This window comes from Triticum dicoccoides, chromosome 4B (assembly GCF_002162155.2).
Source record: "Triticum dicoccoides isolate Atlit2015 ecotype Zavitan chromosome 4B, WEW_v2.0, whole genome shotgun sequence".
Lineage (NCBI taxonomy): Eukaryota > Viridiplantae > Streptophyta > Magnoliopsida > Poales > Poaceae > Triticum > Triticum dicoccoides.
In genome coordinates, this window is record NC_041387.1 from 184,813,742 (window position 1) to 184,841,144 (window position 27,403).

The window sequence follows — 27,403 nt, forward strand, 5'->3', positions numbered from 1 at the left end:
GCTTTACAACGGGGTGAGCGGGGTGCCGGTGTGCGCGTCCATGGGTGGGTGGCAGGGCGCCGGCGCCGGCGCGCGCGGGGCGTAGGAGGAGGAAAGGAGAGAGTGCGGCGCGAGCGCTCGAGTGTGCCGCGCGCTGTAGCGGGCGCCCGAAATACACCGCGCGGGACAGTGTTTTCGACCGCGCGCCCAACTCATTATAGCGCGCGTGTCGTTTTTGCGCGCCCGCTGAAGCGACCCGCCGCGTTGCGCGCGCGCTAAAACAGACTAATTTGCGGCGCGGCGCTAGTTTAGCGCGACTGTTGGAGATGCTCTAAGATCCGGTTGGCCTTTCACATCGCTTCTTGCGAATTCCTAATCTCTCAGGGCTATCTATTTTCACAAGCTTTGATATTGGCAGGTTTTGGCGTGTGCAATTCGCCGACAAATAGGAGGTCACAGTTCTTTGGATAGCTTCCCGCGTGGCCGATTTTCTTTTTCAAAAAAAAGGAACAAAAAATTGCTTCGAAAGGGCCGGAGGGCGAAAATTTATGAGCCCAGCCCAACCATTCCATAGAGTAGGGATAACAGTGTATTTAGCCCAAAAGGCCTCAAATCGTGCAAGAACTTTATCCAATAAAAAGATCCTGCGAAAATCACCACTGCTCGTCTGTGCTGCCGGTAGGCGCCACGCCACCGTCGCCATGGCCGCCCCCGTCTCCACTTCCCTCTTCCCTCTCGCGAGGAGCGCACGTGAGTCTCTTAGTTTCAGTTAAATCTCTCCTGAACCTTATCCTGCGGCAACCGATAAACCGATTTCTCTCTTTTTTACCCCCTTTTATCTGCCTGTTGGTTTCTGAATCTCCAGCTTCTTTCACTGGTCCGCACTACAAGAATAAGAGAAAGATTCCGATGGTGCGGGTCTTCTGTGCTGCCGACGACGACGGTTAGTCTAGTGATGACAGATTGAGAAATCTGAATGCATTTCTTTTTCCTTTATTTTCCCTAGAACCAATACTTATATATTAGTTTATATTTGTTTCCCAAGTATTGGACTGTTCAACACAGTTATTTCATCTTTATGTGGGTGAGTTTCTTTTGTCTGTTTTTTGTGCAAGAGAACTCTCGGAAGCTCATGAATCAGTGGTTTCAACTCGCATGCTGTAAAAACTCATTAGACGTACGCCACTATGCAATACTTTATGCGCTCTTGTAAACATGAATTTAGGACAAGGAGCAGGCACTGGCTTAGTAAGACATTACGAGTTTACGGCATCATGCATTGAGCGTTGTTTTGATCGAACATGGAGCTGTGTTTTCCCTGTGCTGATTTACAGAAGTAACAAACTGACCCCCTTTTCTAAAATCTGTGCATGTTATGATTCCGAGAAGAGGAAGTCAACGATTTGGGAGTCAACGTGGCACTATCGATGCTAAAATTCTACAAAAGTAACTTCTTATTTGCAGTTTGTTACCGCTTCATTTCTGATTGTCTTTTGGACATTTGTGTTGTCATAGACCATGCTTTTAAGACCGACTTTTATCTATACATGGCCTGCTCACTGGCTCATGCTTTATGTGAACAGGAGAGATATCACCCTTGCTGCCTTCTAGCTGCCGTTATGTGCCAACATGCAGCGAGTACTCTATGCAGGCGTACAAAAGATATGGTGTTGCGAAGGGTACAATCTTGACAGCATGGCGTCTGTGCCGTTGTAATCCTCTTGGTACGTGCTCTTTCTTTTTGCTACACATTTCCAGTTCTGCATCATATCATGTTTATGGAACATGAGCGCTTTGTTTTCTGATACAAGCGTAGGTGGACAGGGATATGATCCTCCCAGGTGGTTTGGGGAGGGAGAGTTACCTGAGGAATGATGGCTGGTAATTACTAGAAACACTGCACATGTGCGTGCTAGACTGTGCTCTGCACATAGTTAAATAAGCAATATAAGCAGTGCCTCAGTTGTATTACATCTTTCCATTTTTCTCTTTTTCAGCTCGCTTGATTTTTATTGTTTATTACGATGGAACTAGATGATTGTACTAGAGACATTTATTTGTTGCTTATCAAGAATTTAACCTAGGTTGTTTAAATGATGATTCGCTTGCACGAGCTTCCACTATCATAGGCCACCATTTTCTAGCTTCGTTCTTCTGCAGACTAGTTTCAAAGACCCGACTGGCTTTTGCTGTTTTCTTAACTGTGCACAACCTGTCAATATAACATAGTCGATGCATGGAGATCCAAAATTTCCTCGTTTGGAGTCGGATGAAGAATGAACATTGACATATTCTTGAACATGAAGACATCTAAAAAAAAATCTGAACTACCACGCGAAAAATTGAATGTACAATGTAGTAAATTTATAATGGGGGAGTGCAAGAAGGATCCTTTTCATGCACTGTAATGATCCTGGTTGTGCAGCTCACTTCTTACTGTCTTCCATTTCAGCATTTGCCTGGTCCACGTATCTGATCTCCTGGCTACCATATCCTTGAATACGGTGTTTTGTTGTTTTTTCCTGTTGCAACTTAGTGTATCATATTTGTTAATGCCCCTTGAAATATTTTGATGGTATACTATATTGATTTGGACACTTGTGTACCCATTCAGCCTAATGTCTGTTTCATTGGCCAAACTTGTTTCTCTTGGTATTTTTCAGCATTGTTGGCACTGATATTTGATTTCCCATGTTGATCTTTTCTTATCTCCCTCTTTTTTATTTCAGATGTTGGAATGCCTCACAAGATATCATCTCATCGCAACTTCATAAAGGAGTGTCAGGACCCAAATGTCTCTGTCTGAAGATCCGATCGCTGCATACGGGATTCAGTTAATTCAAACCCGTTCTAACAGGCGGGAAACGCCAGAAGCCACACATCTTCGATCGCACGGCCGAGACGACGTCGTACCGTTTCGCCAGTTATGATGACCCGTCGAGCGTCCGATCTCCATCGTGTGACGGGGATTGCTCTGGAGGTCGCTGTTCCCTTTCCGGCAAGGGCCGCAGCGCCCCTCTCTTTCTTTTTGCTTTTGCTCTTCTTTTCCTTCCCTTTGTAAGGCTATAAAGCCAGGAGTTGGGATCGAGGGTAGGTATCTATCTTGTTGTTAGGGTTTCCCCCTTGCCGCCGCCAGTGTTCCTGGTTGGCAAGAACCTCTGTAACGAGCTAGACTCGCATAATCATTCCTCTGAAATCAAGCTAAATTCGACTGGTTCTGTTCTTGTCTTTCTGAATTTCGTTCTTCAGACCACCCGGGTCTGACAAGTGGTAATCAGAGCAAGGTTCATCTCCTTGGCGACGCGAGATCTGGTGCCGAAGTGGAGTTGGAGGCGCCGTAAAATCCTTCACTTCTGACCGGACAAACTTGGCGGCGGTGTAGCTGACGGCGGCGTTGGCGGCGGCGAATAGCTCGGTACAGGTTTGGTGCTGGGGCGTGGTTGCGGGAACACACTGTTTCAGCAGTAAAATCCCACCTCCCACCCAGATCCGGTGTACTTCCGGCGGCGCGGCGACGGCGGCGGTGCAGGCGGCGGCAGGATCTACGGTCAAGGTCGGGTTGCAACAAGTGTTGTGGTAAAATTCCTCCCTTCGCCTGACGATCTCTTGCAGTGAGGTTACTTGGCTCCCTGCCAATTGTAAAAACCCTCTCTGCATCACTCCATCAAGATGACTGGCCCGACAGATTCGTCCTCAACCAGCAATCTGGAGATGCAGTCCTTACAACTTGATGTCCAAACACTGCAGAGAAATCGAGAGCAGGACAGACAGGACTTTGAGGATTTCAGGGACCATGTGCAAGACAATTTTCAATCCATGCAGAAGACTCTGGGAGAATTACAGGGCACACTTAACAAGTTTATCTTTGGTTTTCCCAAGCCACGAGAAACCCCACCCATTCCCCAAGATATCCCTCAAGGCAGTGGCCAAAATCATACACCGCAAGGCCCAGTGCCTCGGCCAGTCGATGGCCTCCAAACCCCTCCTATTGCAGGCTCTGTAACCTTGGTGGATAAGCACACTGGAAAAGAACTTAACTTGGATGGCAGCACCAAAATTCCTTACAGGCACCCCCACTTTGCTGACAACAAACTTCCTCCACTAGATGCCAGAGCAACTACTGCAATTCCTCAAACAGGAAACATGCAACAAATCATTCACTTAGAACAAGAGCAAGGTGAGGAGCAGGCTCAGTAACTAACTGGCAGAGGGGGCAATGCACAGAGAGACCAAGTCCAAGACAACAGAAGACCTCTGACTCTGGTGAAACCTGCTAAATATAACATACCAGAGTTTGATGGCAGTGGAACTGACTCTTGGATACAAACCATTGAAATGTGCTTTGAGGCTGCTAGGACACCATTGGAGCAGAAAACTGAAATTGTTGTCACTTACCTCAAAGGGCCAGCAATAGAGTGGTGGAGAGGAACTGGAATTATTGCCAATACCTTACCCTGGTACAGGTTCTGTAGACTGATTGGAGACAGGTTTTCAGAAACTTCAGTACGTGACAATGTCAGAACTTTTCATGCCCTCAACCAAACTGGGTCTGTTAATGACTATGTTCTCAAGTTTGAACAATCCATGAACTTACTCAGGAGGGACAACCCTGCACTACCTGCTGATTATTACAAAGCTAGTTTCATCGCTGGCCTGAGTGACTCTATCCAACATTATGTTCAATGTCATGAACCAGCAGACCTACAAAAAGCCATATGGTTGGCCAGAAGAATGGAACAAGCTCAGCCCAGCAAGAAAACACCAGTGGCTTATATTAATCAGCCAGTTAGGAGGCAGGTTCAGTTTGACCCAGGAAAGCCCCCTCCTAACAACACACCTACTGTCATCCAACAGGCCAGAATGAAAGGGATCTGCTACAAGTGCAAAGAACCATGGTTTCCTGGCCACAAGAAAGTTTGCAAATTGGCAAATCAAATGCAGATACAAGCCTTGCAAGAGACCTGCCCTGAGGATGCAGAATTGGTCTACTACACGGCTGATGATACTGAAGCTCCACCTCTCACTGACTTGGATGACACCCCCTTGCAAATCTCTATGCATGCCCTCATGGGAGTTACTTCCTCCAAGCTGAGTTTCACTGTGACAGTCATGTTGGGAGACAAACCTGCAACTGCCCTCATTGATAGCGGCAGCACTGCAACATTTGTAACTCCTGCACTAGCAAAGTTGGCTCTGTGTGCCCTCACACCAACTAAGAAAAAGAAAGTGTTAGTGGCCAATGGAGCAACTTTATGGACTGAATTCATTGCTCTCCAGTGCCCTTTTGTGGTGCAAGGAACTGAATTTTCCCATGATTTCAGAGTCCTACAGTTACAAGGTTATGATGTGATACTGGGAGCTGATTGGATGAAAATTGTTAGTCCTGTACAGCTAGATTTTGAGGAAATGGAAGTACAAGTCACATTGAAATCGGGAGAAAAGAAAATCTTCAAGGATGAAAGCCTACCCAGTGAGCCAGTTCAAGAAATGGACAGTATGGAGCACTTATCTGATGACAATATCTGTGGGGCTGTGTTGCTGCTAAACAGAATTGCTCTGACAGAACATGAGGACACTGTTGTTCCCCCTCCTGTCCAAGAACTTCTGGGTCAGTACAAAGATATTTTTGGAACTCCTACTGATTTACCTCCTAAGAGAACTGTTGATCATGCTATTCCCTTTGAACCTGGTGCAAAAGTTATAAACCAAAGGCCATACAGATTGCCTTATCACCAAAAGGAAGCTATGGAACAGATCATTCAGGAAATGATTAAAAACAAAGTGATCAGAGATAGTTCAAGTCCTTACTCCTCTCCTGCAATTTTGGTGAAAAAGAAAGACCTATCCTGGAGACTTTGCAATGATTTCAGAAAGGTCAATACTCAGACTATCAAAAACAAGTACCCCATCCCTGTTATTGAGGACTTGTTGGATGAACTGCATGGAGCCACTGTTTTCACTAAACTTGATCTCAGAAGTGGTTACCACCAGATAAGAATGAAGGAAGAGGATATTGAGAAAACTGCTTTTAGCACCCACTGTGGGAACTATGAATACTTGGTCATGCCTTTTGGTTTAACCAATGCTCCTGCAACTTTCCAAATGCTCATGAATACTATCCTAGCCAAGTATCTCAGAAAATTTGTACTAGTATTCTTTGATGATATTTTGGTATTCGGTAAAAATATGAAGGAGCACATACTTCACTTGAAACAAGTATTTGAAACACTGAAGGAACACCAGCTGTACATCAAAGCAAGCAAATGTGTCTTTGCTCAGCCTCAGGTGGAGTACTTGGGACATGTTATTAGGGCTGATGGAGTTGCAACTGACCCAATCAAAATTCAGGCAGTGCAACAATGGCCAAAACCTGAAAATGTCACACAGCTAAGGAGTTTTTTAGGGTTGACAGGTTACTATAGAAGATTTGTGGAAAATTATGGACTCATTTGCAGGCCTCTGTTTAACTCCCTAAAAAAAGGCAGTTTCACTTGGGGGCAAGAGCAAGTTCAAGCTTTCAATACCCTGAAGAACAAAATGACACAAGCCCCAGTGTTGGCCCTACCAGACTTCTCAAAGCCTTTCATCTTGGAAACAGATGCTTGTGCCTATGGACTAGGTGCAGTTCTAATGCAAGAGGGGAGACCTATTTCCTTTTTCAGTAAAGCAATTGGTCCTAGAGCAGCTGCATATTCCACTTATGACAAGGAAGCTTTAGCAATTATTGAAGCTCTCAAGCACTGGAAACATTATTTTGTTGCATCCTCTCTCATCATCAGAACTGATCAACAGAGTTTAAAATATATACAAGAACAAAAACTCACTGAGGGAATTCAGCACAAGCTCCTGGTCAAACTTCTTGGCTACAATTACACTGTGGAGTACAAGCAGGGAAAGAAAAATAAAGTCGCTGATGCCCTTTCCAGGGTGCACCACAAAATTCATGCACTAATTGCTTCTTCTGTCAAACCTGCCTGGGTAACTGAAATTGTTGGCAGCTACAAAAATGACCAAAGATGCAAGGATCTACTAGCTCAACTGATTGTAAATCTTGATTCTGTGACCAACTACACTGTGCAACAGGGTGTGTTCAGATACAAAAACAGAATTGTCATTGGAGCTGGTAACACCATCAGAACTAAATTGCTAGCTGCTTTACATAGCTCTGAACTGGGTGGCCATTCAGGACACAGAGCTACATACCAAAGAGTTAAGCTTCTCTTCCACTGGCCTGGCATGAAGCAATTTGTTGTGGACTATATTAAACAATGCCCTACCTGTCAAATAAAAAAAGCAGAACACTGCAAGTACCCTGGGCTACTCCAACCTCTGCCAGTCCCAGACTTTGCCTGGTGCCACATAAGCATGGATTTTGCGGAAGGTCTCCCTACTTCTCACAACAAGAACATCATCTTGGTTGTGGTCGACAGATTCACTAAATACAGCCACTTTATCCCAATGAAACACCCCATTACAGCTAATACTGTAGCCAAGGCTTTCACTGACAACATCTTCAAACTCCATGGACTACCAGCTGTGATTGTCACTGACAGAGACAAAATCTTCACCAGCAAGCTCTGGCGGGACTTGTTCAAGAAGTTGGGAATCAAATTACACATGAGCACTTCTTATCACCCTCAGTCTGATGGTCAGACAGAAAGAGTCAATCAGTGTCTTGAAAATTATCTCAGATGCATGGCCTTCATCCAACCACAAAAGTGGCTCAACTGGTTATCCCTAGTAGAATGGTGGTACAATACTAGCTACCACACAGCCCTCAAGCTCACCCCCTTCCAGGCCCTGTATGGCAGACCTCCTCATATGCTAGCTGAATCTGCTCTTTATCCTGTGGAAGAATTGGAACAGTTCCCTGATGTACTCACTGCTGAACAAACCGCAGCACATATTAAGGAAAATCTCCTGAGGGCTCAAGCCAGAATGAAACATTACGCTGACAAGAAGAGATTTGAGAGAACTTTGGAAATGGGTGACATGGTCTACCTGAAACTACAACCTTACAGGCATACCACTCTCAGCATCCATAGATGTCTCAAGCTGCATTCCAAATTTTATGGCCCATTCAGAGTTATCCAGAAAGTTGGTCCAGTGGCTTACAAGCTCCTTCCTCGTGACGATTGCAAACTTCATGATACTTTTCATGTGAGCCAGCTCAAGAAGCATATTGGTCCAATGGCAATTCCAAACCCCAAGCTCCCCTTGCTCAATCCGGATGGAACAATCTTACTGGAACCAGAACAACTGCTCGAATGCAAACTGGTACCGCGTGTGCAAGGCAACATCAGTATTCCTGTGGTTCGATGGCTCATAAAATGGAGTAATCTACCTCTGGAGGAGGCCACTTGGGAGGACGCCACATTCTTACAAAAAGTGTTTCCTAATTTCCAACCCTGAGGACAGGTCTGGTCTGGATCGGGGGGAGTTGTCAGGACCCAAATGTCTCTGTCTGAAGATCCGATCGCTGCATACGGGATTCAGTTAATTCAAACCCGTTCTAACAGGCGGGAAACGCCAGAAGCCACACATCTTCGATCGCACGGCCGAGACGACGTCGTACCGTTTCGCCAGTTATGATGACCCGTCGAGCGTCCGATCTCCATCATGTGGCGGGGATTGCTCTGGAGGTCGTTGTTCCCTTTCCGGCAAGGACCGCAGCGCCCCTCTCTTTTCCTTCCCTTTGTAAGGCTATAAAGCCAGGAGTTGGGATCGAGGGTAGGTATCTATCTTGTTGTTAGGGTTTCCCCCTTGCCGCCGCCAGTGTTCCTGGTTGGCAAGAACCTCTGTAACGAGCTAGACTCGCATAATCATTCCTCTGAAATCAAGCTAAATTTGACTGGTTCTGTTCTTGTCTTTCTGAATTTCGTTCCTCAGACCACCCGGGTCTGACAAGGAGGTTGCTCGGGAGCACTACTGCTTGTGCTAGTTTCAAGGGAAAATGTATTTTGTTGACTATGCTGTCAGTCATGCCATGACACAAAGATGATTGGTTCCTGAGATTTCTATGCAGAAGATGGTCGTGGTAAACGGTAAGTGGATTGTACAGTTTCCATGGACCACTGAATCACTTCTGTAGGAAAGCTATTCTGCTGGTTTAAAGTTGAGGATTTGTATGCCCACAAATCATTTTGGTTTAGCTCATGGATTGTGCAGTTTAGTTTATAATTTCTATGAACAAAGATCTAGTTGTCAACCACAAAAAGCGAAGGATTTTCCAGACTTTATTCCTTATGTGTACATCGTTACCATGGTAAACATAGACCCTTGTTGCAGATTGCACCGTAGATCCTCATAAATCATAACTGGTGCAAGCTGCTAAAAAATGTTTGGGACCATACTTCACAAAAGCAGATCAAATGTGCGAAGCATCCATTGGTACTTAAAATCTATGTCACTTGAGTGCTGCTAGCATCGTCAGATACCCATGTGGAGATGGCGTAGAGCACGCGTCCTTTCCATCCCTGCAGAAGCCATTGGTGATCCTCGTTGATCACGAAATGCTTGTGGTACTGCTTCTTCACCATGTCCTTCAAAAACTGAACAAGGTCTGGGTCCAGTGCCAACTGTCTGAGCCCTGCTCGCTGGTTCCGCGCCTGCCACTCCCTGTAGTTTTGAGGGCGCTCCACCCGGTCTGTCCCCTCACAGGCGATGATGTTCATGGCACATCGTGCGATGATGTCCCGCTCCACCAGCAGCCTCTCATCATTGTCTCGTGGCACCGTGGCTTCCATCACATCAAAGTGTGCTGCGAAGTTGTGGAGCACCTGGCGGAACCGTGTCACGAAAAATGTCGTGTTGTATGACGCGTTCACGATGGCGTGGACGAACACGGCTGGCTTCATCTTTCTGATAGTGTTGAGCACAATGTCCCTGGGGTTTAGCCTGTCGATGACAACACTTTCGTCCATCAGGGACCTAAAATGGATTAGGCTGTTCACGACAAGAACCTCATCGGGATTGATGTTGAGATCCTCTACCCGGACATCCTCTGCCTTGACTTCGATGACGCGGAACTCGAATGGCACGCCAAACTGCTTTGCGCAGCGGCGGAGCCGTTGTCCTGTATCGTGAGTTTGCTCGGCAGGACGGAATCCTGGCCAGAGGCTGGTAATGCTGGTGATCCTCACCTTCGGAGGGCCGCCCTCCCTTTCTGCTAGGCACCGGAGCAAGTCTGGCCACTGGAACCCGTCATTGACACCATAGTGCACAATGTGCAGCTTATGTCTCCCCATGACGGCATTGTAGATGGTCTTGTTGGAGAAGAGGAAACACACCTTCATGAAGCAGCAGGCGGACATGAAGAGCTTGTAGGCCTTGAGGACCTCGACGACGGGGGTGCGCTTCACCATGAGCGATCGGTAAAGCTGGCTCCCTCTGCCAGCCAGCCGTGCCTCTAGACCCTCAGCGAAGTAATGCGCCAGTCGCTGTGTGGCGTCTCCTGTTGGGGAGGAGTGCCGCTTGACCCGCCACAGCAGCTCGCACGCGCTGCGCTGATCGTTAGTGGCCACTGCCTCCGCGCAACGGATCAGCAGTGTCTCCAGGTCGTCCACCACCACCAGCCTCGCGCCGCGCCTCCCACGCGGCGCCTTGGTGGAGATGCACTGCTGCTCCGCCTCGTCACCTCGCTCACGTGCCTCAGTGGTGCACATGTCGTAGCTGTTGAGCATGAACTGGTCCAACATGTCGCTCTCCTCCTTGGATTCAGGCTGCACCTGCACAGCCATTTGCTTGCTGCTCCTTCCAGCTTCTGCCCTGTTGCCACCGCCGCCGTGAGGCGTGTTTTTTTTTCGCGAATACGCTAGAGTGCCGTGAGGCATGTTACTACCCTCCACCGCCCCGCTGCATCTGGGCAAGAATCTGTTGGCTTCCTCCATTCCTCTGAAGAATGCCATGCTCGAGATCACATCCATGCTGTTGTTGGGCTCTGCCGTGCCCTTGCCATTCAAAAAGAAGGCTGGGTTCTGGATATTTCTGCTTGACAAGGCTGAGTTGAGCATGTCGGATGAGGTGGTGGTGTCGGAGGTGGTGAGGATCTGTGCGAAGGGATGCTGGGCCTGCAGCAGCGCGGCGGGGTCAGGGTACTGGTATATGAACTTGTCAACAATGTCCTCCTCCATGAGCATGCGCGAGATGTAGTCGAGGGCCAGGTCATCATGCGGCTGTTGCAACGCCGGAGCAGGCTGCAGGTTGGGAAAGACATAGGGCGTGGGTGCCATGAATGATGGTGCTCCTATGCTCTCAGTCTGTCCTAGTTGTATGAGATAACATGGAGATTTTGGCTGGGTGTTCGATGATTCCAACCATCCAACGGAAGACCAGGCCACATAACAAAACTGTACTATGCGTACTACATGTTTTGTGTACTAGGATAAATGGACTGTCTGCAGTTGACTATGGTTTACCAGACAAAACCTTTGGATTCTACAACAATGAAGACAAGATGACAAACTTGTGACCTTCGTTTCCGATGCAGACGACTAAAAAACAATAGTAGGATGTACATTCCAATGCACATTAAAGAAAAGAAAAAAGAAACGCATGGATACAAACAGCTAACATGCATCGACCCAACCTGTGCACCTTCAGTACTAGTTGAGCAAGCATCCTCCAGTTTCTGCAATACCAGGAACCTTGACAAGGCATCACTGAAACTAATCAGGACATGGAAACTAGCTGCAATTTCAATACTTTCCTGACATCTTATTAGACATTAGAGTGATGACTGATTGTATGTATCATGTCAGAATCATCATTGCTAACTTTTCTTTTCTTGATGAAATTGTAGCAGTGCTATGCGAGTTTCATTCATTAAGAGAAGCTGGCAGAGCCAGGAAGAGTACAATTAACCTAAGTATGTTCAGCTGCTATTACAGCACTAAACACTAGAACAGATTAGGCAGAAGGGGTTCCGTCTGTGCGCTGAGTCCCTGCATGGTTCTGGAGCTCTTCAAAGATATTTGAGAGACAACTGGTCAGCATTGCAGGCATTGTTGTCAAAGATGCACATATCGCGCTCCTTCCAAATTATTCACCAGGTTAGCGTTACAACCTACAAGCGCACTGTTTCTCATATATCATGTCATCTCTGCTTGAGAAAATTGAAGAGAAATATCCAGTCCCCTTATCAGACCAAGTTATGTAAAGATTCCACATAATCTCGTCTCTCACAATGCAGATTAAAATGGATATATGTGCACTCACTACATCTCTGAAACCTTATAATAGTCTCTGTTACCAAGTTACACATACAAAAAAGGAGCAAACACACATCTGTTTTCTTTTTTGACACACATCTGATAGTGCAACAGGCATATCTATATCCATTCGTACTTCAATCCATCCATCTACTCCAGTTGAGAGCCACTAGCATCATCAGCTACCCATGTCGAGAGGGCGTAGAGCACCCGGCCTTTCCATCCCAGCAGAAGCCACCGTTGATCCTCATCAATCATGAAATGCTTGTGGTACTGCTTCTTCACTTGGTCCTTGAGCATCTTAACAATGTCAGGGTCTAATGACAGCTGCCTCAGTCCGGCTCGCTGGTTCCGCGCATGCCACTCCTTGTAGTTTTGAGGGCGCTCCACCCGGTCAGGGCCCTCGCAGGCAATGATATTCATCACAGAGCGTGCAAAAATGTGCCGCTCCACAAGTAACCTGTTGTCTTTGTTCTGCGTCATGGTAGTCTCCATCATGTCAAACTGCGCTGTAAAGTTGTTGAGCGCTTGGCGGAAACGAGTCATGAAGAACGCCGAGCTATATGCTCCATTGACAGCAGCGTGGATGAGCATGGATGGTTTCATCTTCCTGATAGTGTTGAGCACCAGGTCCCTTGGGTTTTCCATGTCAAAGGTGAGGCTCTCATCCATCAATGTCCTGAAATGGAACATATTGTTCACGACGAGCACCTCGTCTGGATCGATGTCGAGGTCCTCAGCGTGGACAGCCTCTAACTTGGCTATGATAGCATGGAACTTGAATGGCACGCCAAACTGCCTTGCGCAGTAGCTGAGCCTGCGTTTTGTCTCCTTGGCTTGCTTAGCTGGACAGGGCCCAGGCTGCGGGCTAATAATGCCGGTGATCCTCACCTCCGGTGGCCCACCTTCCCTGTCTGCTAGCCACCGGAGCAAATCCGGCCACTGGAACCCATCGTTGACACCGTAGTGCACAATGTGCAGCTTCTTTCTCCCCGCCACGGCATTGTAAATGTTTTTGTTGGAGAAGTTTAGCGACACCTTCAGGAAGCAGCAGGCGGCTATGCACAGGTGGTAGCTTTTGAAGAGCTCCACGGTGGAGGTGTGATTTGCCATGGTGATCGAGTGGTACATTTGCCTCCCTGTGCCCGCCAGTCGTGCCTCCAGCCCCTCGGCGAAGTAATATGCCAGTCGCTGCCTTGCGTCTCCTGTTGGTAGCGAGTGCTGCTTGATCTTCTTCAGTAGATCGCCGGCGTTGCTCCGGTCGTTGGTAGCCACCGCCTCCGCACAGCGGATCAGCAGCGTTTCCAGATCAGCCACCACCTTCTGCCTCGCGCTGTGCCTCACACACGGCGCCTTCATGCGAATGCTCTGATGCGCCGCCTGGTCCCCCCTCTCCTTCATCGTCTCATTGGAGTGCATGTTGTAGCCGTTGAGGATGAGCAGGTCCAGCTCAAGTGCGGTGTCTTCCTCCGCCGAGTCATTATGCGCCAGCACCCGCACCGCTATTTGCTTGCTGCTCCTGCCCATGCACGCCTCCGTCTCGCCATCCATGCCAGACCTCTTCTTACGCCCCCTAGCATCCACCATCACATTGACTGTGGGCAAGAAGCTGTTGGCCTCCTCCATGCCTTTGAAGAAAGCCATGCTCGACAGGTCACCCATGGTGACGCCGCTGCTGGGCTCCTCCGCTGTGACTCTGCCATTCAAGATCAAGGGTGGGCTATGTACCTCGCTGGACAAGAACCCAGAAGCCATGATGCCCGTGTTGTTGCCTTGACTTGGAATTAAAGCGGAGGACCCATGGGCACCAGCTGTGGTGATGACGGAGGCTGAGAGGATCTCAGCGAAGGGCTGCTCGGCCTGCAGGAGTGTCGGATGCTCAGGGTGTTGGTAGAAGAACTTGTCGATGATGTCCTCTTCCATGAGCATGCGCGAGATGTATGCCAAGGCCAGGTCATCCTGCGGCTGCTGTGGCTGTGAGTCACCGTTGGTCATCGAGGGTTGGTCGAGGAAGATGGAAGGGGGCGGTGGCGCAGGCTTGACGAGCCCCAACAGCTCTTCCTGGGCGGCAGCCATTGCAGGCATGGTTGCTTGTTGATGGTGGTGCAGTGCAGTGGAAATGTCGTCCTGCCTCTATCCATTATACTCCATGTGAAGCCAACAAGCTCACTGCTCAGTTGGAACCATCGAATCTTTCCGTTGCATAGAATCGGTCACCATCGAGCACCGCCTGCACATATGGACAAACAAACAATGGTCCGTTTGAGAGAGATTGTATTATTCATCTTGGTGTCTCAGCCATTCTTCTGCCCATGTCTAATAAAAATAAGCAGCAGTTGTCTTGTAGTACGAATCAATTTATGTGTCAAAATGTGTGCTGTTTTGAGTTCATATGAGACTTTTCAAAACATGGACACGAGATCCTCAAACAATGGATATTCTGGAGTTAAATTCGTATTTGCAGAGAATGGGTTTCTACGGGCACCGGCCTTAAATTTACGTGGATGTGTAACAGGTCTTGTTTGGAGCCAGGTGTGGAAATGTGGATTTATGTATCTTATACCTAAATAAAGCCATGAGTTGAAATATCGCTTTTCCTTTTTCCTTTTGGGTATGTCTTGTGTTGTTGCCCCCAACAGACCTCTTGATTTTCCTTGCACTTGGATAACTTGTTGTATGAGCATGTTTTAAGCCCTGACCATAGAACGATTGTTCTACGGTGTTTTATTAATAAAACTAACAAACTTATATACAAAACAAAGTAAAAAATAAATAAATATGCATTTGGTTTAGCCAATTCCTAGCTTTGGAAACATCAAATATCAAGTGGGCTCAAAGGGAACTATCAATCCAGTCCTGGAATGTTTGAAGTTTTCTGTCCTTGATTCTATAAAAAATAATCTTGAGATCTTGCTTGAGGAGGACTTTCCATGAGGCAGAGCTTGGGAGTGATGTTATCAAAAATCTTGTTATTTCTATGAATCCAAATGTTCCAGCATCCCATAACTATGATTTCAAGAGCAATTTCAGATGGCAAGTGGGTAGCAGCAAGTTGAATGTCATGGTTACCATGTACTCCCTCCGTTCCAAAATAGATGACTCAACTTTATACTAACTTTAGTGCAAAGTTGGGTCATCTATTTTGGAACGGAGGGAGTAGTTACCAACTCCCTCCATCTCAAAATAAGTGCCATTGATTTAGTACACGTTACCAAATTGCACACGGTATATTTATCATGTTACTCATGTTATAGGTACCAACATGGTTATGATATTCTTACAGGCTGCATTTTTTATAGTTAAAATATTGTCAATGCTAAAGTTACCAGAGTTACCAATGCCTAGGAGTTCTTCCGAACAGAGACATGATAACAAGCTCACAATGCCCTCTTTGTATTTCTGATTGCGAGAGTGTTCGGCATGCTCTATTCCTATGTCCTCGTGCGGATGAAATCTGGAGAATTTGGGTCTACAACAGATGGCCAATGATATGTGCCAAACTGATCGCGATTGTGTACATCTAATGGCCTGGCGCCCCTATCTCCCGGTATTGATTGTGATATACTTCCTTCGTCCGAAAATACTTGTCATCAAAATGAATAAAAAGGGATGTATCTAGACGTATTTTAGTTCTAAATACATCTCTTTTCTTCCATTTTGATGACAAGTATTTTTGGACGGAGGGAGTATTGATTATCACAACCATTTGATATATCTGGTGGGAGAGAAGAAAATTCACGCACGGCGAGAAGTTGCTCGAACCGGCAAGATCGGGACTCAGGGACTGCTTGCTTTTCGCGATCAACGTCGGTTGCAACAGAAGCAGACTGCATGGAGGTAATCGAAGTGATGCAAAACGGACATGTGGACCCTGGGCAGTGTGAATGACAGTGGGCCTAGCATGTGTTGTATGGTGAGCCATGGCGTGTGTGGGGTTATGTACCACTCCTGTATACCGAGCAAGGAAGAAAGGAAATAATCTAAACTCTGACAAAAAGTGCATGGGTGAACCCGAGTACATATGAGAAACACATTTCTAAATGCTAAATAATATCTGAAAAAAATTGCACGGGGTATGTCTTCATGAAGTTCTATGTGCGTGCATAAAATTCAAGGAAAAATAATCCTTTTTATGGCCTGTGAAAAAGACAAAAAAAATTATGTCCTAGAACCCTATTTAGAAGCGAGACAAAACAACAGGACATTTTTCACAAAACTTTGTGCCGTATACACACATTTGTGAGCATGTATGTGTAATATTTTCTTTTGAATCTTTTGACATTTTAAAGCGTGCTTAAAATGCATTTTTGGAAAAGTGGGTGCATATACCCATGGGTGCCCTCTCAAACTCTAACCTGCTTCTCTGTTTTCCCATCCCTCTCTTTGTCTCTCCCAACTACCCCAATTTTCCCATCTGCTGGACTTGGTGTGAGATCCTCCCAGGGTCCTGAGACATAGCAGTGATGTACAAGACGCTATTATACTATGGGACGGAAGGAGCAGTTATGAGGCGAGGACTAGTCTTTTAAATCAATAATTATCTATAAGTAGTCTGACACCGTATGTATTTTTTGCCAATTAATATGGACTGTATCTGTATCTCTTATAGTACCAGGTGATAACTTTTGAACAAATAATACGTATTAAAACGTTGAGAAGTACCGATGAATTAACAGTTTGATAACTTACATATGGCAAACAGAAAAAAATCATCAAAACATACCAACATAAGATCTAATCTCGAAAATCTCATTGCAACATATTTAATAGTAAAAACAAATTCTTAATCCTTTTAAATCTTTTCTGGTTTATCTGTATGCATGCATCTGTATCTATACCAATATAAAAAAAACCAAAAGGACAGATCCAATTAATCTCGACCATCAAATCATGTCAATCCAACGACCTAGACTGTTTCAATGTCGAGCGCTCAACATGTTTAGCGTGCAGTTAATTTCATGCCAAAAATAATGCTAATCACATAATAACACAAATAATATCCTACTTAATATCCGCATGCACTTAATATACACGTAAACATTGACTAGTTGATGCAAAGGAATGAGATGGCAAGAACCACGGGTGATGAACCATTATTGGGACAAAGTGTTCGGAACAATTATTAGATTCGTAACGTTCGTCAAATATAACACTCCATTTGATAAACCAAACTGTAATTACACGACAACTGTGAACCTTAAACACCATCTTGCAATGTGGAAACGGACACTGCTTCTAGTCGATTTTCGTGAATAATTTTATGTTCACGTATCACAATTTGTGAAAGTAGGGTGACAACGACCAATCAAGCAGCCACTTGACATGTATGAAGACCAGTCTCAACAAATCAGCTCAGCTTCATCGAAGCTATCTGGGTAGCAAGCTCCATTGCCTCCTTGACCCGAGAAGCATCACTTCCCTGCATTGCAGGATTCACAGATATTAGGCAACGACAATTAGTAGACTTTGACCAAAGGGGCTTCTCTTAAAGATTAAACAATGCCTCACCTGGCCCTGGGCGAGACCATTCTTGCCGCCTCCTCCTTTTCCCTTGAGTGGTGCGATTGAAGGTGTAAGCCAATCCAACACCTTGAAGCCATTGGGTGCATTCGGAGGTACGCCGGCATAAATAACAGCCTTGTTTGATGCCTCATCTGTGCTGAATACCATTATCGGCAAACCCTGGAAAAGTCGAACCCATGAGGTCACCAGCACGTCCAAAGATTTGACACAAGGAATGCAACTTTATAATGTTTTAATTCATACAAAAATAAATTGTTGGAGGCAAGGCGATGGGCCCTGATTGTATCCCCATTGAGGTGTGGAAAGGTCTCGGGGACATAGCGATAGTATGGCTAACCAAGCTTTTCAACCTCATTTTTCGGGCAAACAAGATGCCAGAAGAATGGAGACGGAGTATATTAGTACCAATCTTCAAGAACAAGGGGGATGTTCAGAGTTGTACTAATTACCGTGGAATTAAGCTGATGAGCCATACAATGAAGCTATGGGAGAGAGTCATTGAGCACCGCTTAAGAAGAATGACAAGCGTGACCAGAAATCAGTTTGGTTTCATGCCTGGGAGGTTGACCGTGGAAGCCATTTTCTTGGTACGACAACTTATGGAGAGATATAGGGAGCAAAAGAAGGACTTGCATATGGTGTTCATTGACTTGGAGAAGGCCTATGATAAGATACCGCGGAATGTCATGTGGTGGGCCTTGGAGAAACACAAAGTCCCAGCAAAGTACATTACCCTCATCAAGGACATGTACAATAATGTTGTGACAAGTGTTCGAACAAGTGATGTCGACACCGATGACTTCCCGATTAAGATAGGACTGCATCAGGGGTCAGCTTTGAGCCCTTATCTTTTTGCATTGGTGATGGATGAGGTCACAAGGGGTATACAAGGAGATATCCCATGGTGTATGCTCTTTGCGGATGATGTGGTGCTAGTTGACGATAGTCGTACGGGGGTAAATAGGAAGTTAGAGTTATGGAGACAAACCTTGGAATCGAAAGGGTTTCGGCTTAGTAGAACTAAAACCGAGTACATGATGTGCGGTTTCAGTACTACTAGGTGTGAGGAGGAGGAGGTTAGCCTTGATGGCCAGGTGGTACCTCGGAAGGACACCTTTCGGTATTTGGGGTTAATGTTGCAGGAGGATGGGGGTATTGATGAAGATGTGAACCATCGAATCAAAGCCGGATGGATGAAGTGGCGCCAAGCTTCTGGCATTCTCTGTGACAAGAGAGTGCCGCAAAAGCTAAAAGGCAAGTTCTACAGGACGGCGGTTCGACCCGCAATGTTGTATGGCGCGGAGTGTTGGCCGACTAAAAGGCGACATGTTCAACAGTTAGGTGTGGCGGAGATGCGTATGTTGAGATGGATGTGTGGCCACACGAGGAAGGATCGAGTCCGGAATGATGATATACGAGATAGAGTTGGGGTAGCACCAATTGAGGAGAAGCTTGTCCAACATCGTTTGAGATGGTTTGGGCATATTCAGCGCAGGCCTCCAGAAGCTCCAGTGCATAGCGGACGGCTAAAGCGTGCGGAGAATGTCAAGAGAGGGCGGGGTCGACCGAATTTGACATGGGAGGAGTCCGTTAAGAGAGACCTGAAGGATTGGAGTATCGACAAAGAGCTAGCTATGGACAGGGGTGCGTGGAAGCTTGCTATCCATGTGCCAGAGCCATGAGTTGGTTGCGAGATCTTATGGGTTTCACCTCTAGCCTACCCCAACTTGTTTGGGACTAAAGGCTTTGTTGTTACTTTTTTTTTTAAATAAATAAATTGTTGGAGCAAGTTGGAAATTATGCTGAATCTACAGTGATTTTTAGATGATGGGGACACTACTTGACAGAAATGGATTGGAGTACCGACCTTGAAACGGTTCATGGCTTTGACAACTGCTTCCCGGACAGCAGTGGTATCAAGACCCACATCAGCATGAGTAACACAGAAGGTTTTTCCTTCAGAAAGAGCAGCTTCTGCAGCATCTATGGCAGTCTTGACAGCCTTTTGGATATTTTCTTCACCAATTTTCTTCTTCGCCTTCCTAAGTTGATCCTGATATATGCAACAGCTATAATCAGCTTTCATTTTAACTACGAACAGAATACCAAATATCATAAATACTTCTCTTTGACAAGATGCACCAAATTAACTGAAACATTTACAGACCTCCAGCTTTGAGATATTGCCTCTTAGATCAGCTTTCCTTGCAGCTGGGATAGCAGCTGCATCCAGTGTATTCTTGATGGACCCAATTTTCTGATGAAGAAACATCATTCTTAGATACGGTCTAATACAAAGCAGACCAGCAGGATATAGCTACACAGTACAATGGACATCATCTATTCATATAAAGGCTAAGGACATAATATTTCCAAGAAAACAAACAAAAATCACAGTAACTTCTAATAATATCCAATTTATCAGAGTATCACAACCATATAGCTCACAGCCTCACACTAAGACAATCACACTTAGTACCTTCTCCAATGTGGCCCCGTCCAGTTTAGATGCCTCATTAATATCAGTATCGATAGATGATGCCAGCTTCATAGCCTGGGAGGCACACTCAGCAGTAACAGCCGTTATCCTCCGAACACCTTTTGCGATACCCTCTTCAGATATGAGGGCAAATGCTGCAGCATCTCTAGTGTTTGAAATGTGTGTACCTGGTATACAAAAACTTTAGATGACATAAACACACAAATGTAGAATTACATAGAACAGAGTAGTAAATATACCTCCACACAGCTCAGTTGATATGGATAACCATTCTTTGCTTTCAGGGTTTGCAAGCAGATCTTCCACTTTGCGACCAATTGATACAACTCTTACAGGATCAGGGTAGATCTACAAAGTCCATATGCAAAACGAATTACACAAAACAACAGGTCAGGCAAACAACGTATGAGAACATGGTATGTCAAGCTGGGTAAGAGGACGCACTTCACCAAACACAGCTCGCAGACCATTTATGCGCTTTGCGTCAGCTAATTTTATTTCTTGTGCAGATACCTCCAGCTCATCCTTTATTTGTTGGTTCACTATATACTCAATTTTTCTCAAATCTTCGGGCTGAACAGGTTTCCCTGTTATGTACCAACAGTTGAGTTGACAAGCTGAGGAAAAACATATGTGAATACAATATAAAAAGAATCACAGTATACCATGGGAGAAATCAAATCTCAGCTTCTCTGGAAGAACAATGGAACCTTTCTGGTCAACATGGTCACCAAGTACTTCCTACACTTATAATAGTGAAACCATCATGAATGCAAAAAAAAAGTACTCCTTGTAAAATCTGAGAGGCTTGAAAACATACCCTTAGAGCAAAGTTCAGCATATGGGTACATGTGTGGTTTGGAGCAATGAGAGTACGCCGTGTGTAATCAACCTACCAAGAGTAATAGAAGTATTGCCATGTGATTTAGAAATTTCACAGGTTAACTGATTCGGTATAAAGAATTAATCAGTAAAGAATGTTACCTTGCATTTCACTTCATCGCCAACAGACAATGCCTTGGAGTCCGGCCCTTCCAGAAATGAACCGATATGCAGGACATAGCCAGCAAACACTTGGACATTGTTTACAGTGAAAGATCCAGATGGCCCCTCGATACTCCCAGTGTCATAGATCTATTCCAAAAATATCATATGGCATGTCAAGAAAATTCATACAATGCATGGTGCAACTCACAACATGCAGGAGAGCTGTGTATCGTTCATTAAAAAGAGGAAAAGTTTATATATACAACCCCAAACCCCACACAAGAAAGAGGTCACATGCGCTTCTTTGAAATAGAACAAGAAACGACCATGGCAGCACGGTGACTTCAAATAGTTGAGAAAACATCAATGGCTGTTGAATGCAAATTGCAACGTTTGTTGTGCAATGTACGGGTATTAACTTGTCAAAATTTGACTGAAAAACTTGAAGCCTGTATTGGACGGGCAACTTCAAAGTCCTCAACACTATTGTATACAACCGTAATGTGGTGTTTGAAATGGTGTAATGACAAAAAAATACTTCAACCATATACTCCCTCCGTGCCATAATATAAAAACGCTCTTATATTATGGGACGGAGGGAGTATTTATGAGTGCTGTAGATTATTAGGATGACGTTCAACAAACAACACAGGATACCAATCAGATTTCAACCAATGGGAGGTATCACTCTTCAGGGTGCATTAATCATTTTTGTTATGGTTACAATCAAAGAATAACTTTCAAACAGAAATTATGGGTCTACTTTACTAATGAATCAATATAGGTCAACATAATTCTGTTAAAGCTAACAAAAAATACCGTCATGTGGGGCCATTGCTACAGGAGGATACCCCATCAGGCATCAGCTCAATAGTTACTATAGAAAATGTCTAACTTGCAAACTAAGGTAGCTATCGAGCTGATGTCAGCTGGGGTTTCTTCCTATAGTAATGGCCCCACATGACAATTACATTAAAACAACAGAATACCATGCTTATTCAGTAGGTAAGCTGATAATTCATAGCATGATTGCAACTCTACAGGTGATTGCAATTGGCGTTTTCATTCAACACATCAACATGACACTGTCAAACGTGAAGTTGTACCTGACCACCCTGTTCTGCATAGAAGCTTGTACTTTCCAAAACCAGGCCAAAGTCTTCATCACCAGATGCAGTGGCTATGAATTCTGAGCCAGTATAGATAGCTTTCACTACACTGCTATGTACCTGCAACATGATTTTAGGTATATCGGCCATATAACCAATATATAAGTGTTCAGCCACGGTGCAAAATATGAACACTGCAAAAACAATCAAAAGCTTGCAGCCACGTAAATTCACTACTTGAAGGTGATTTGAAGTGGGGGTTGCTTTCTAAATGTTTGGGCCAAACTAAATAGAAATTCTACGAAATCCCAAACAGGCACTGAATATTGGAAAGAACTGAACCTAATAGCCAAACCACAACTAAATAATCTAACTAATCATCTAACCTTGTGTTGGAATTTTGGGCTATCATTTGTGCTGTCAAGTCCCTGATTGCGCAGCTGCGACGTAGCATTTGCATCCAGGACAATAGATTTACCACCAGCCTGCAAGAAAAACATATAAAACAAAGTCAGAAATAAATATGATATAAACAGACTAAAGTTGCCCAATGAATTGAGCATCACTGGCATATAAGAGATGCTAGGTTTAGTTAAATACAACATCATTAAACAACAAAGAGCAGGAATAATACTTGGATAGCATAAAAGACCACAAGTGAAGGATTAAGTTTTATATTTAAGGAGAAATAAATACAACCTTGTAGCGAGCATTCCTAGCCTTTTGCCTTGCTTCTTTCATAGAAGCATTAAAACCCTCCATGTCAACAGATAGCCCGAAGTCAACTGCCATGACCTATGAGATAGGAAACAACAACGATTCCAGAAAAGACAATAAAAGCTTTATCAAGTTTAACGACATAAACATGAAAAGTATATCACTGCCAAATTTATTTGATTAAATTTACTGATGAAAACATGAAGAACAAACCTCAGTCAAATCAATTGGATAACCATAGGTGTCCCACAGAACAAATGCATCCTGAAAGAACAAATAACGCAATACATGAAGGATAGCAATATAAACTTGAAAAGTCAGCACGATGTAACAGAACATTGATAAACATGACCGAAGTATGATCTAAGAGACATATTTCTATGTAGTGGACTCCGATTCTTGAAATAAGGACGAAGAAAAGAATTATTCCACATTATTGTAGAGAATATGATCAAGTTTTCCAAATAGTCGAATTCCTTAATTTTGGCATGTTTGTCAAATACTCCCTCCGTCCCAAAATAACTGTCTCAACTTTGTACTAGCTCTAGTACAAATTTGTACTAAGCTCAAGACACTTATTTTGGGACGGAGGGAGTACGAAGGAATGAATAGAAACTAGGGAGGGAAGGCTACACACCGAAGAGGCACAGATAAAGTAGCTCTCTGGCTGACAAAGCACTAATCTAACATATGATGCCTACTTTTCATACTAATTTTAGATGCAACGACTAATTGGAAAGTCTCTCATGTCTCCAGCTAATTTCTCCAATAGCCTCGAGCCTCTCCACCACGGTAGGAAGAGCCCCGTCGATGCTTAGGTGCGCAGTGTTCAGAGCTGTAACCAACCTTGCAAAATAATTGTTCCAACATTTGATTGAGCTATGGATGGATGAAGGAGAACCAGATTGATAAGTGCATGGCTTGGTATAGGTCTGGGACTGAGGGGTAGAGACCTTGCCCTCATCTAACCACCGGTAAGGGTGCAAGCAGAGCGGATAGAGATGCTCAACGGATGAGTGTCTGGACATGAATATGGAGTGAACAACAACAACAACAACAAAGCCTTAATGTCAAAACTCTTATGGAGATGAAACCCATGAATATGGAGTGAACAACGACCAAATATGGTCGGCAGCAAATAATGCTCTAATCAAAAACAGAAAACATAAATAATGCTCAACGGATACCACTAAACACGATAGCTCTAAGTCTCCAGTTAGATATATAACTGTGCCAAATATATATTTTTAGGTTGAGCGAAATGAACCTACGCCTATCATTTGCCTGATTTTGAGGCTAGGTGAGGAGGTTGCAATAATCAGAGGTGCATGTTGGCCTAGTGAGGACCAAGCAATCACAGCAAGAGGATCACCTCCATCCCCTGTGGATACTACGGGTGCTCCTCCCATTGATACTGCAACACCAGCTGCCGGACACCGACGCATGCCGCCAGCTCCCCCTGTGTGTCCGTCGCTAACTTGTGGTGCCCCCCTCATCATATAGGAGGCCCAGGATACAACGCGCCCAACTCCACACAAACCATACCCTATCAACACTCGTTACAACTTGATGTCCAGCTGTAAAAGATAAACGAAAAACTCAACACAAGGCCCGAACCAATCTTTCTATAACCAACAAGCCCCAATTAACAGCCAGCACGGCCCACGTTAACATCCCACAGGCAGGCTTCACATCCATGTATTGTGTTTCCTCTAAAGCAAGCAATGCACCCACCAGGATCACCTGAAGCCAGGAGACAAGCTCACAAATGAGCGGGTGGGAGTCTCACCAAATAGTGTGTTGAATACTATCTGATCAAAATCCTACGAGTCGACGAGTCGTTCCGAGGTTTTGACTCATAAGACTAAGCGTGACTACTCGACACTAGTCAACACTGAAGTTACGACTCAGAAGACTAGTCGACACTTAAGTGTAATCGGCCCTGGAATTGAGACTCATAGACTAGTCTATAGACTAGTCTTGACTAGTCATTGGACTCATAATCCATGAATCCTGGTATCCTGGTTCCGGCAGATAGTGCCTATACAATATTAAAACCACATCCGAGAATAACTACCGATATTGTATCCATCAGATATCCAAGTTCTGGTTCCTAATGCCATTGTTAAGGGGTTCCGTCAGTGTTGATACTCGAACCATTTTCACCCCTGCCAGGAAACCATTTTCATTAAAGGATAGTTAGACTTTGAGTCATTGTTCTTAATGCGGTAAGGCGACCGAAGGTGAGCACTCACCGCCCTGACGACTAAGTGCTGCAAGGCACTGCCAGGGTGCTTGCCGAGCGTCCAAGGCGGGACACCTTAAAAACAATGCGCTATGGCGTATTGGAGAGGGAGGGAAGGGCTAGATATATCCAGATTAATCCTCACTATGGAAATGGATGACAATGCAACCGCTCTAGCAAAGGATAAGAACATATTCCAAATATTTTAATATGAAATATATGCATCTTACTAATCAGGATACCTTAACTCCCAGCTTCATAATTTATATTATCACCTAAATACCATCACTTGCCAATGGACCCTTTCCGCCCTTTTGTCCAATGAGATAACACAACACGTGCTCACACAACAAACAAACTATAAATCTGCTTAGGTGCAAACATCTTCTAGTGAAAACAAAATGAATCAACTAATGTGGTGGCAATTCAAAACCAAAGCACTTGCCTGGCCACTAAGTACTGCCCCGCCATTCTCCTTGACAGCATCTGCAGCTTTCTTAAATCTCTCATACCCCTGAAAATTACACCAACAGCACACTCAGTTAACTGGATGAACAGCCACCAGAAATGACAACATATATTATGATGGTTTTAAGAAAAGAATGGTCAATTAAACTTCAACTTAAGCTTTCCTAGTCTCTATATGAAATACAATGACAATGCGCCTAGTAGGAACTACCCTTAAAATACAAGCATGATAAACAGAATCATGCCCATGTAGAAACCAAATAAATTGGATTATTATTAGTCATTTCATAGAAAAGATGAGACAATTTATCGTGTATGCTAATTACTGTGATTGAACTATTGAAGTTTGCTAAGCTGCTGTAAACCAAGATCGAAACGATCATCATGGATATGTTCCTTAAAGTGTAGTGTTAAAACAAGGCACTGCCTGGTTACTCAGCACAACACGCTAATATATATAAAGCCTGTAGCAGTATCGCACGAGCAAAACAGTGGTACAGAAGATACAAGGTATAAACTGGCCCAGAGTCTCCGGCAACTACAAAAACAAACTAGCTAAATTACTTTGAGACTAGCACATGTTCAGAAGGATAAAGCTAAAAAGCACGGACACGGGGACGGAAAGACGGGGATACGCATACGGGGACACGGGATACGGCATTTTTCAAAAACAGTCATTCGGGGATACAGTGGGTATATACGGCTGCCCTTCACTCTCACACAGATATTGGCTAGTGTCGGCGGCGCTCCCAGATGCCATTGCTACCTAACAGCAAGCAGCAACCATTCAACACTCAACCCTTCAACAGCAGGACAAGCATTCAATAATTCATGCGAGCAGAAGCAGCACAGCATGGGGTAGCAAGCAGCCAAGCAGCAGCATCCAACAGCTCAATGGAAGAAAATCGACTCACAGAGATGAAGAGGTTGAGGTGAGGAGAGGCTGCTGCGCTTGGGTTCCCTACCGTCGGGAGGAGAGGCTGCTGGGGCCTGGTGGCAGGGGTCTCCGGTCGAGTGCAGGCGGCGGCGGCAATCCAGGGGGAGGCGGCGGCGGCAGCGGCGACGCGTTCGTTGCTGCCTGGGAGCAGCTCGTTTGTTTTGTGAAGATTGGAGAGCGTGCGTGTGACCCAGGGTTTCTAGTGGGCCGAGGTGTTTTTGGGCCGAGCCGTGTCCCCAGCGTATCATGCCGTGTCCCAGCCGTGTCTATGTATTTTTTTTTCTTTTTTTAATACGCAAATCATGGGATACTGCGGGATACGCGAATTTGGCGTATCCCGGCGTGTCGCCGTATCCTGCCGTACTGGAACGGCAAATCGGCAGTTTCTGCCGTATCGGTGCTTGCTAGGGATAAAGTATGATTCACAGAAAAGGATAAAGTATGAGAACACTGCCTAAGAGTGTGCAAAGACTCGGATTTGATTGCAATGAATACACCAACAAACTTCACTTGGGCTAAATTGATGTTACTGTTATGCAATACTCCAGGCAAACAATATTACCTTCGCTAGAGTGCTCTCAAAGCTTGCCTCTTCGTCCTTAATTATATCTTTAATCTTCTTTTCATTGTCTTTCAGCTCAGGAAACACATCACCCATCACTCGGACAAAAACATCTACAAGGCTGTACAAGCAAGACACAAAATAATGGTAAATCAAATGCCAGCTTC

At 45.0% G+C, this 27,403-nt stretch overlaps 4 protein-coding genes across 8 annotated transcripts in view; 1 reads left to right on the forward strand and 3 right to left on the reverse strand.

Annotated features, from left to right (window-relative positions):
* Positions 1–609: 609 nt before the first annotated feature.
* LOC119295707 (UPF0161 protein At3g09310-like) lies at positions 610–3,203 on the forward strand. Of its 5 annotated transcripts, none has more exons than XM_037574154.1 (6): positions 610–729; positions 845–922; positions 1,369–1,425; positions 1,563–1,703; positions 1,796–1,884; positions 2,709–3,203. In XM_037574154.1, the coding sequence occupies exons 1-5, from the start codon at positions 681–683 to the stop codon at positions 1,852–1,854; spliced, it is 384 nt and encodes a 127-aa protein (XP_037430051.1). In that variant the 5' UTR covers positions 610–680; the 3' UTR covers positions 1,855–1,884; positions 2,709–3,203. The 5 variants fall into 5 exon arrangements, with proteins under 5 accessions (XP_037430051.1, XP_037430050.1, XP_037430054.1 ...); XM_037574153.1 differs by having other exon boundaries at positions 1,796–1,860; XM_037574157.1 differs by having other exon boundaries at positions 1,804–1,860; positions 2,709–2,727.
* Positions 3,204–9,380: 6,177 nt separating this feature from the next.
* Positions 9,381–11,210, reverse strand: LOC119292612 (scarecrow-like protein 33). The gene has a single exon (XM_037571395.1). The coding sequence runs from the start codon at positions 11,208–11,210 to the stop codon at positions 9,381–9,383; it is 1,830 nt and encodes a 609-aa protein (XP_037427292.1).
* A 1,095-nt stretch (positions 11,211–12,305) lies between these two features.
* Positions 12,306–14,405, reverse strand: LOC119293524 (scarecrow-like protein 33). The gene has a single exon (XM_037571979.1). The coding sequence runs from the start codon at positions 14,271–14,273 to the stop codon at positions 12,339–12,341; it is 1,935 nt and encodes a 644-aa protein (XP_037427876.1). The 5' UTR covers positions 14,274–14,405; the 3' UTR covers positions 12,306–12,338.
* A 2,845-nt stretch (positions 14,406–17,250) lies between these two features.
* The window catches only part of LOC119295708 (alanine--tRNA ligase-like), a 15,151-nt gene continuing 4,998 nt past the window's right edge, over positions 17,251–27,403 (reverse strand). Inside the window, exons 7-22 of the mRNA XM_037574158.1 lie at positions 27,237–27,357; positions 25,715–25,783; positions 23,238–23,288; positions 23,007–23,102; positions 22,694–22,792; positions 22,305–22,427; positions 21,196–21,345; positions 21,032–21,103; positions 20,877–20,952; positions 20,656–20,798; positions 20,451–20,559; positions 20,191–20,378; positions 19,879–19,968; positions 19,579–19,764; positions 17,697–17,870; positions 17,251–17,607 (exon numbers count right to left, since the gene is read on the reverse strand). Coding sequence (XP_037430055.1) covers positions 17,536–17,607; positions 17,697–17,870; positions 19,579–19,764; positions 19,879–19,968; positions 20,191–20,378; positions 20,451–20,559; positions 20,656–20,798; positions 20,877–20,952; positions 21,032–21,103; positions 21,196–21,345; positions 22,305–22,427; positions 22,694–22,792; positions 23,007–23,102; positions 23,238–23,288; positions 25,715–25,783; positions 27,237–27,357 — 1,819 coding nt within the window. The 3' untranslated portion in view covers positions 17,251–17,535. The remainder of the gene's footprint in view (positions 17,608–17,696; positions 17,871–19,578; positions 19,765–19,878; positions 19,969–20,190; positions 20,379–20,450; positions 20,560–20,655; positions 20,799–20,876; positions 20,953–21,031; positions 21,104–21,195; positions 21,346–22,304; positions 22,428–22,693; positions 22,793–23,006; positions 23,103–23,237; positions 23,289–25,714; positions 25,784–27,236; positions 27,358–27,403) is intronic.

Excerpts from the sequence above, each read along its gene's own strand:
- LOC119295707 (XM_037574154.1), top strand. The coding sequence starts at position 681 with ATGGCCGCCCCCGTCTCCACTTCCCTCTTCCCTCTCGCGAGGAGCGCA. Across the intron at positions 730-844 it reads CCCTCTCGCGAGGAGCGCAC|CTTCTTTCACTGGTCCGCAC; the intron begins GTGAGTCTCTTA and ends CTGAATCTCCAG. Across the intron at positions 923-1,368 it reads CTGTGCTGCCGACGACGACG|AGGAAGTCAACGATTTGGGA; the intron begins GTTAGTCTAGTG and ends GATTCCGAGAAG.
- LOC119292612 (XM_037571395.1), bottom strand. The coding sequence starts at position 11,210 with ATGGCACCCACGCCCTATGTCTTTCCCAACCTGCAGCCTGCTCCGGCG.
- LOC119293524 (XM_037571979.1), bottom strand. The coding sequence starts at position 14,273 with ATGCCTGCAATGGCTGCCGCCCAGGAAGAGCTGTTGGGGCTCGTCAAG.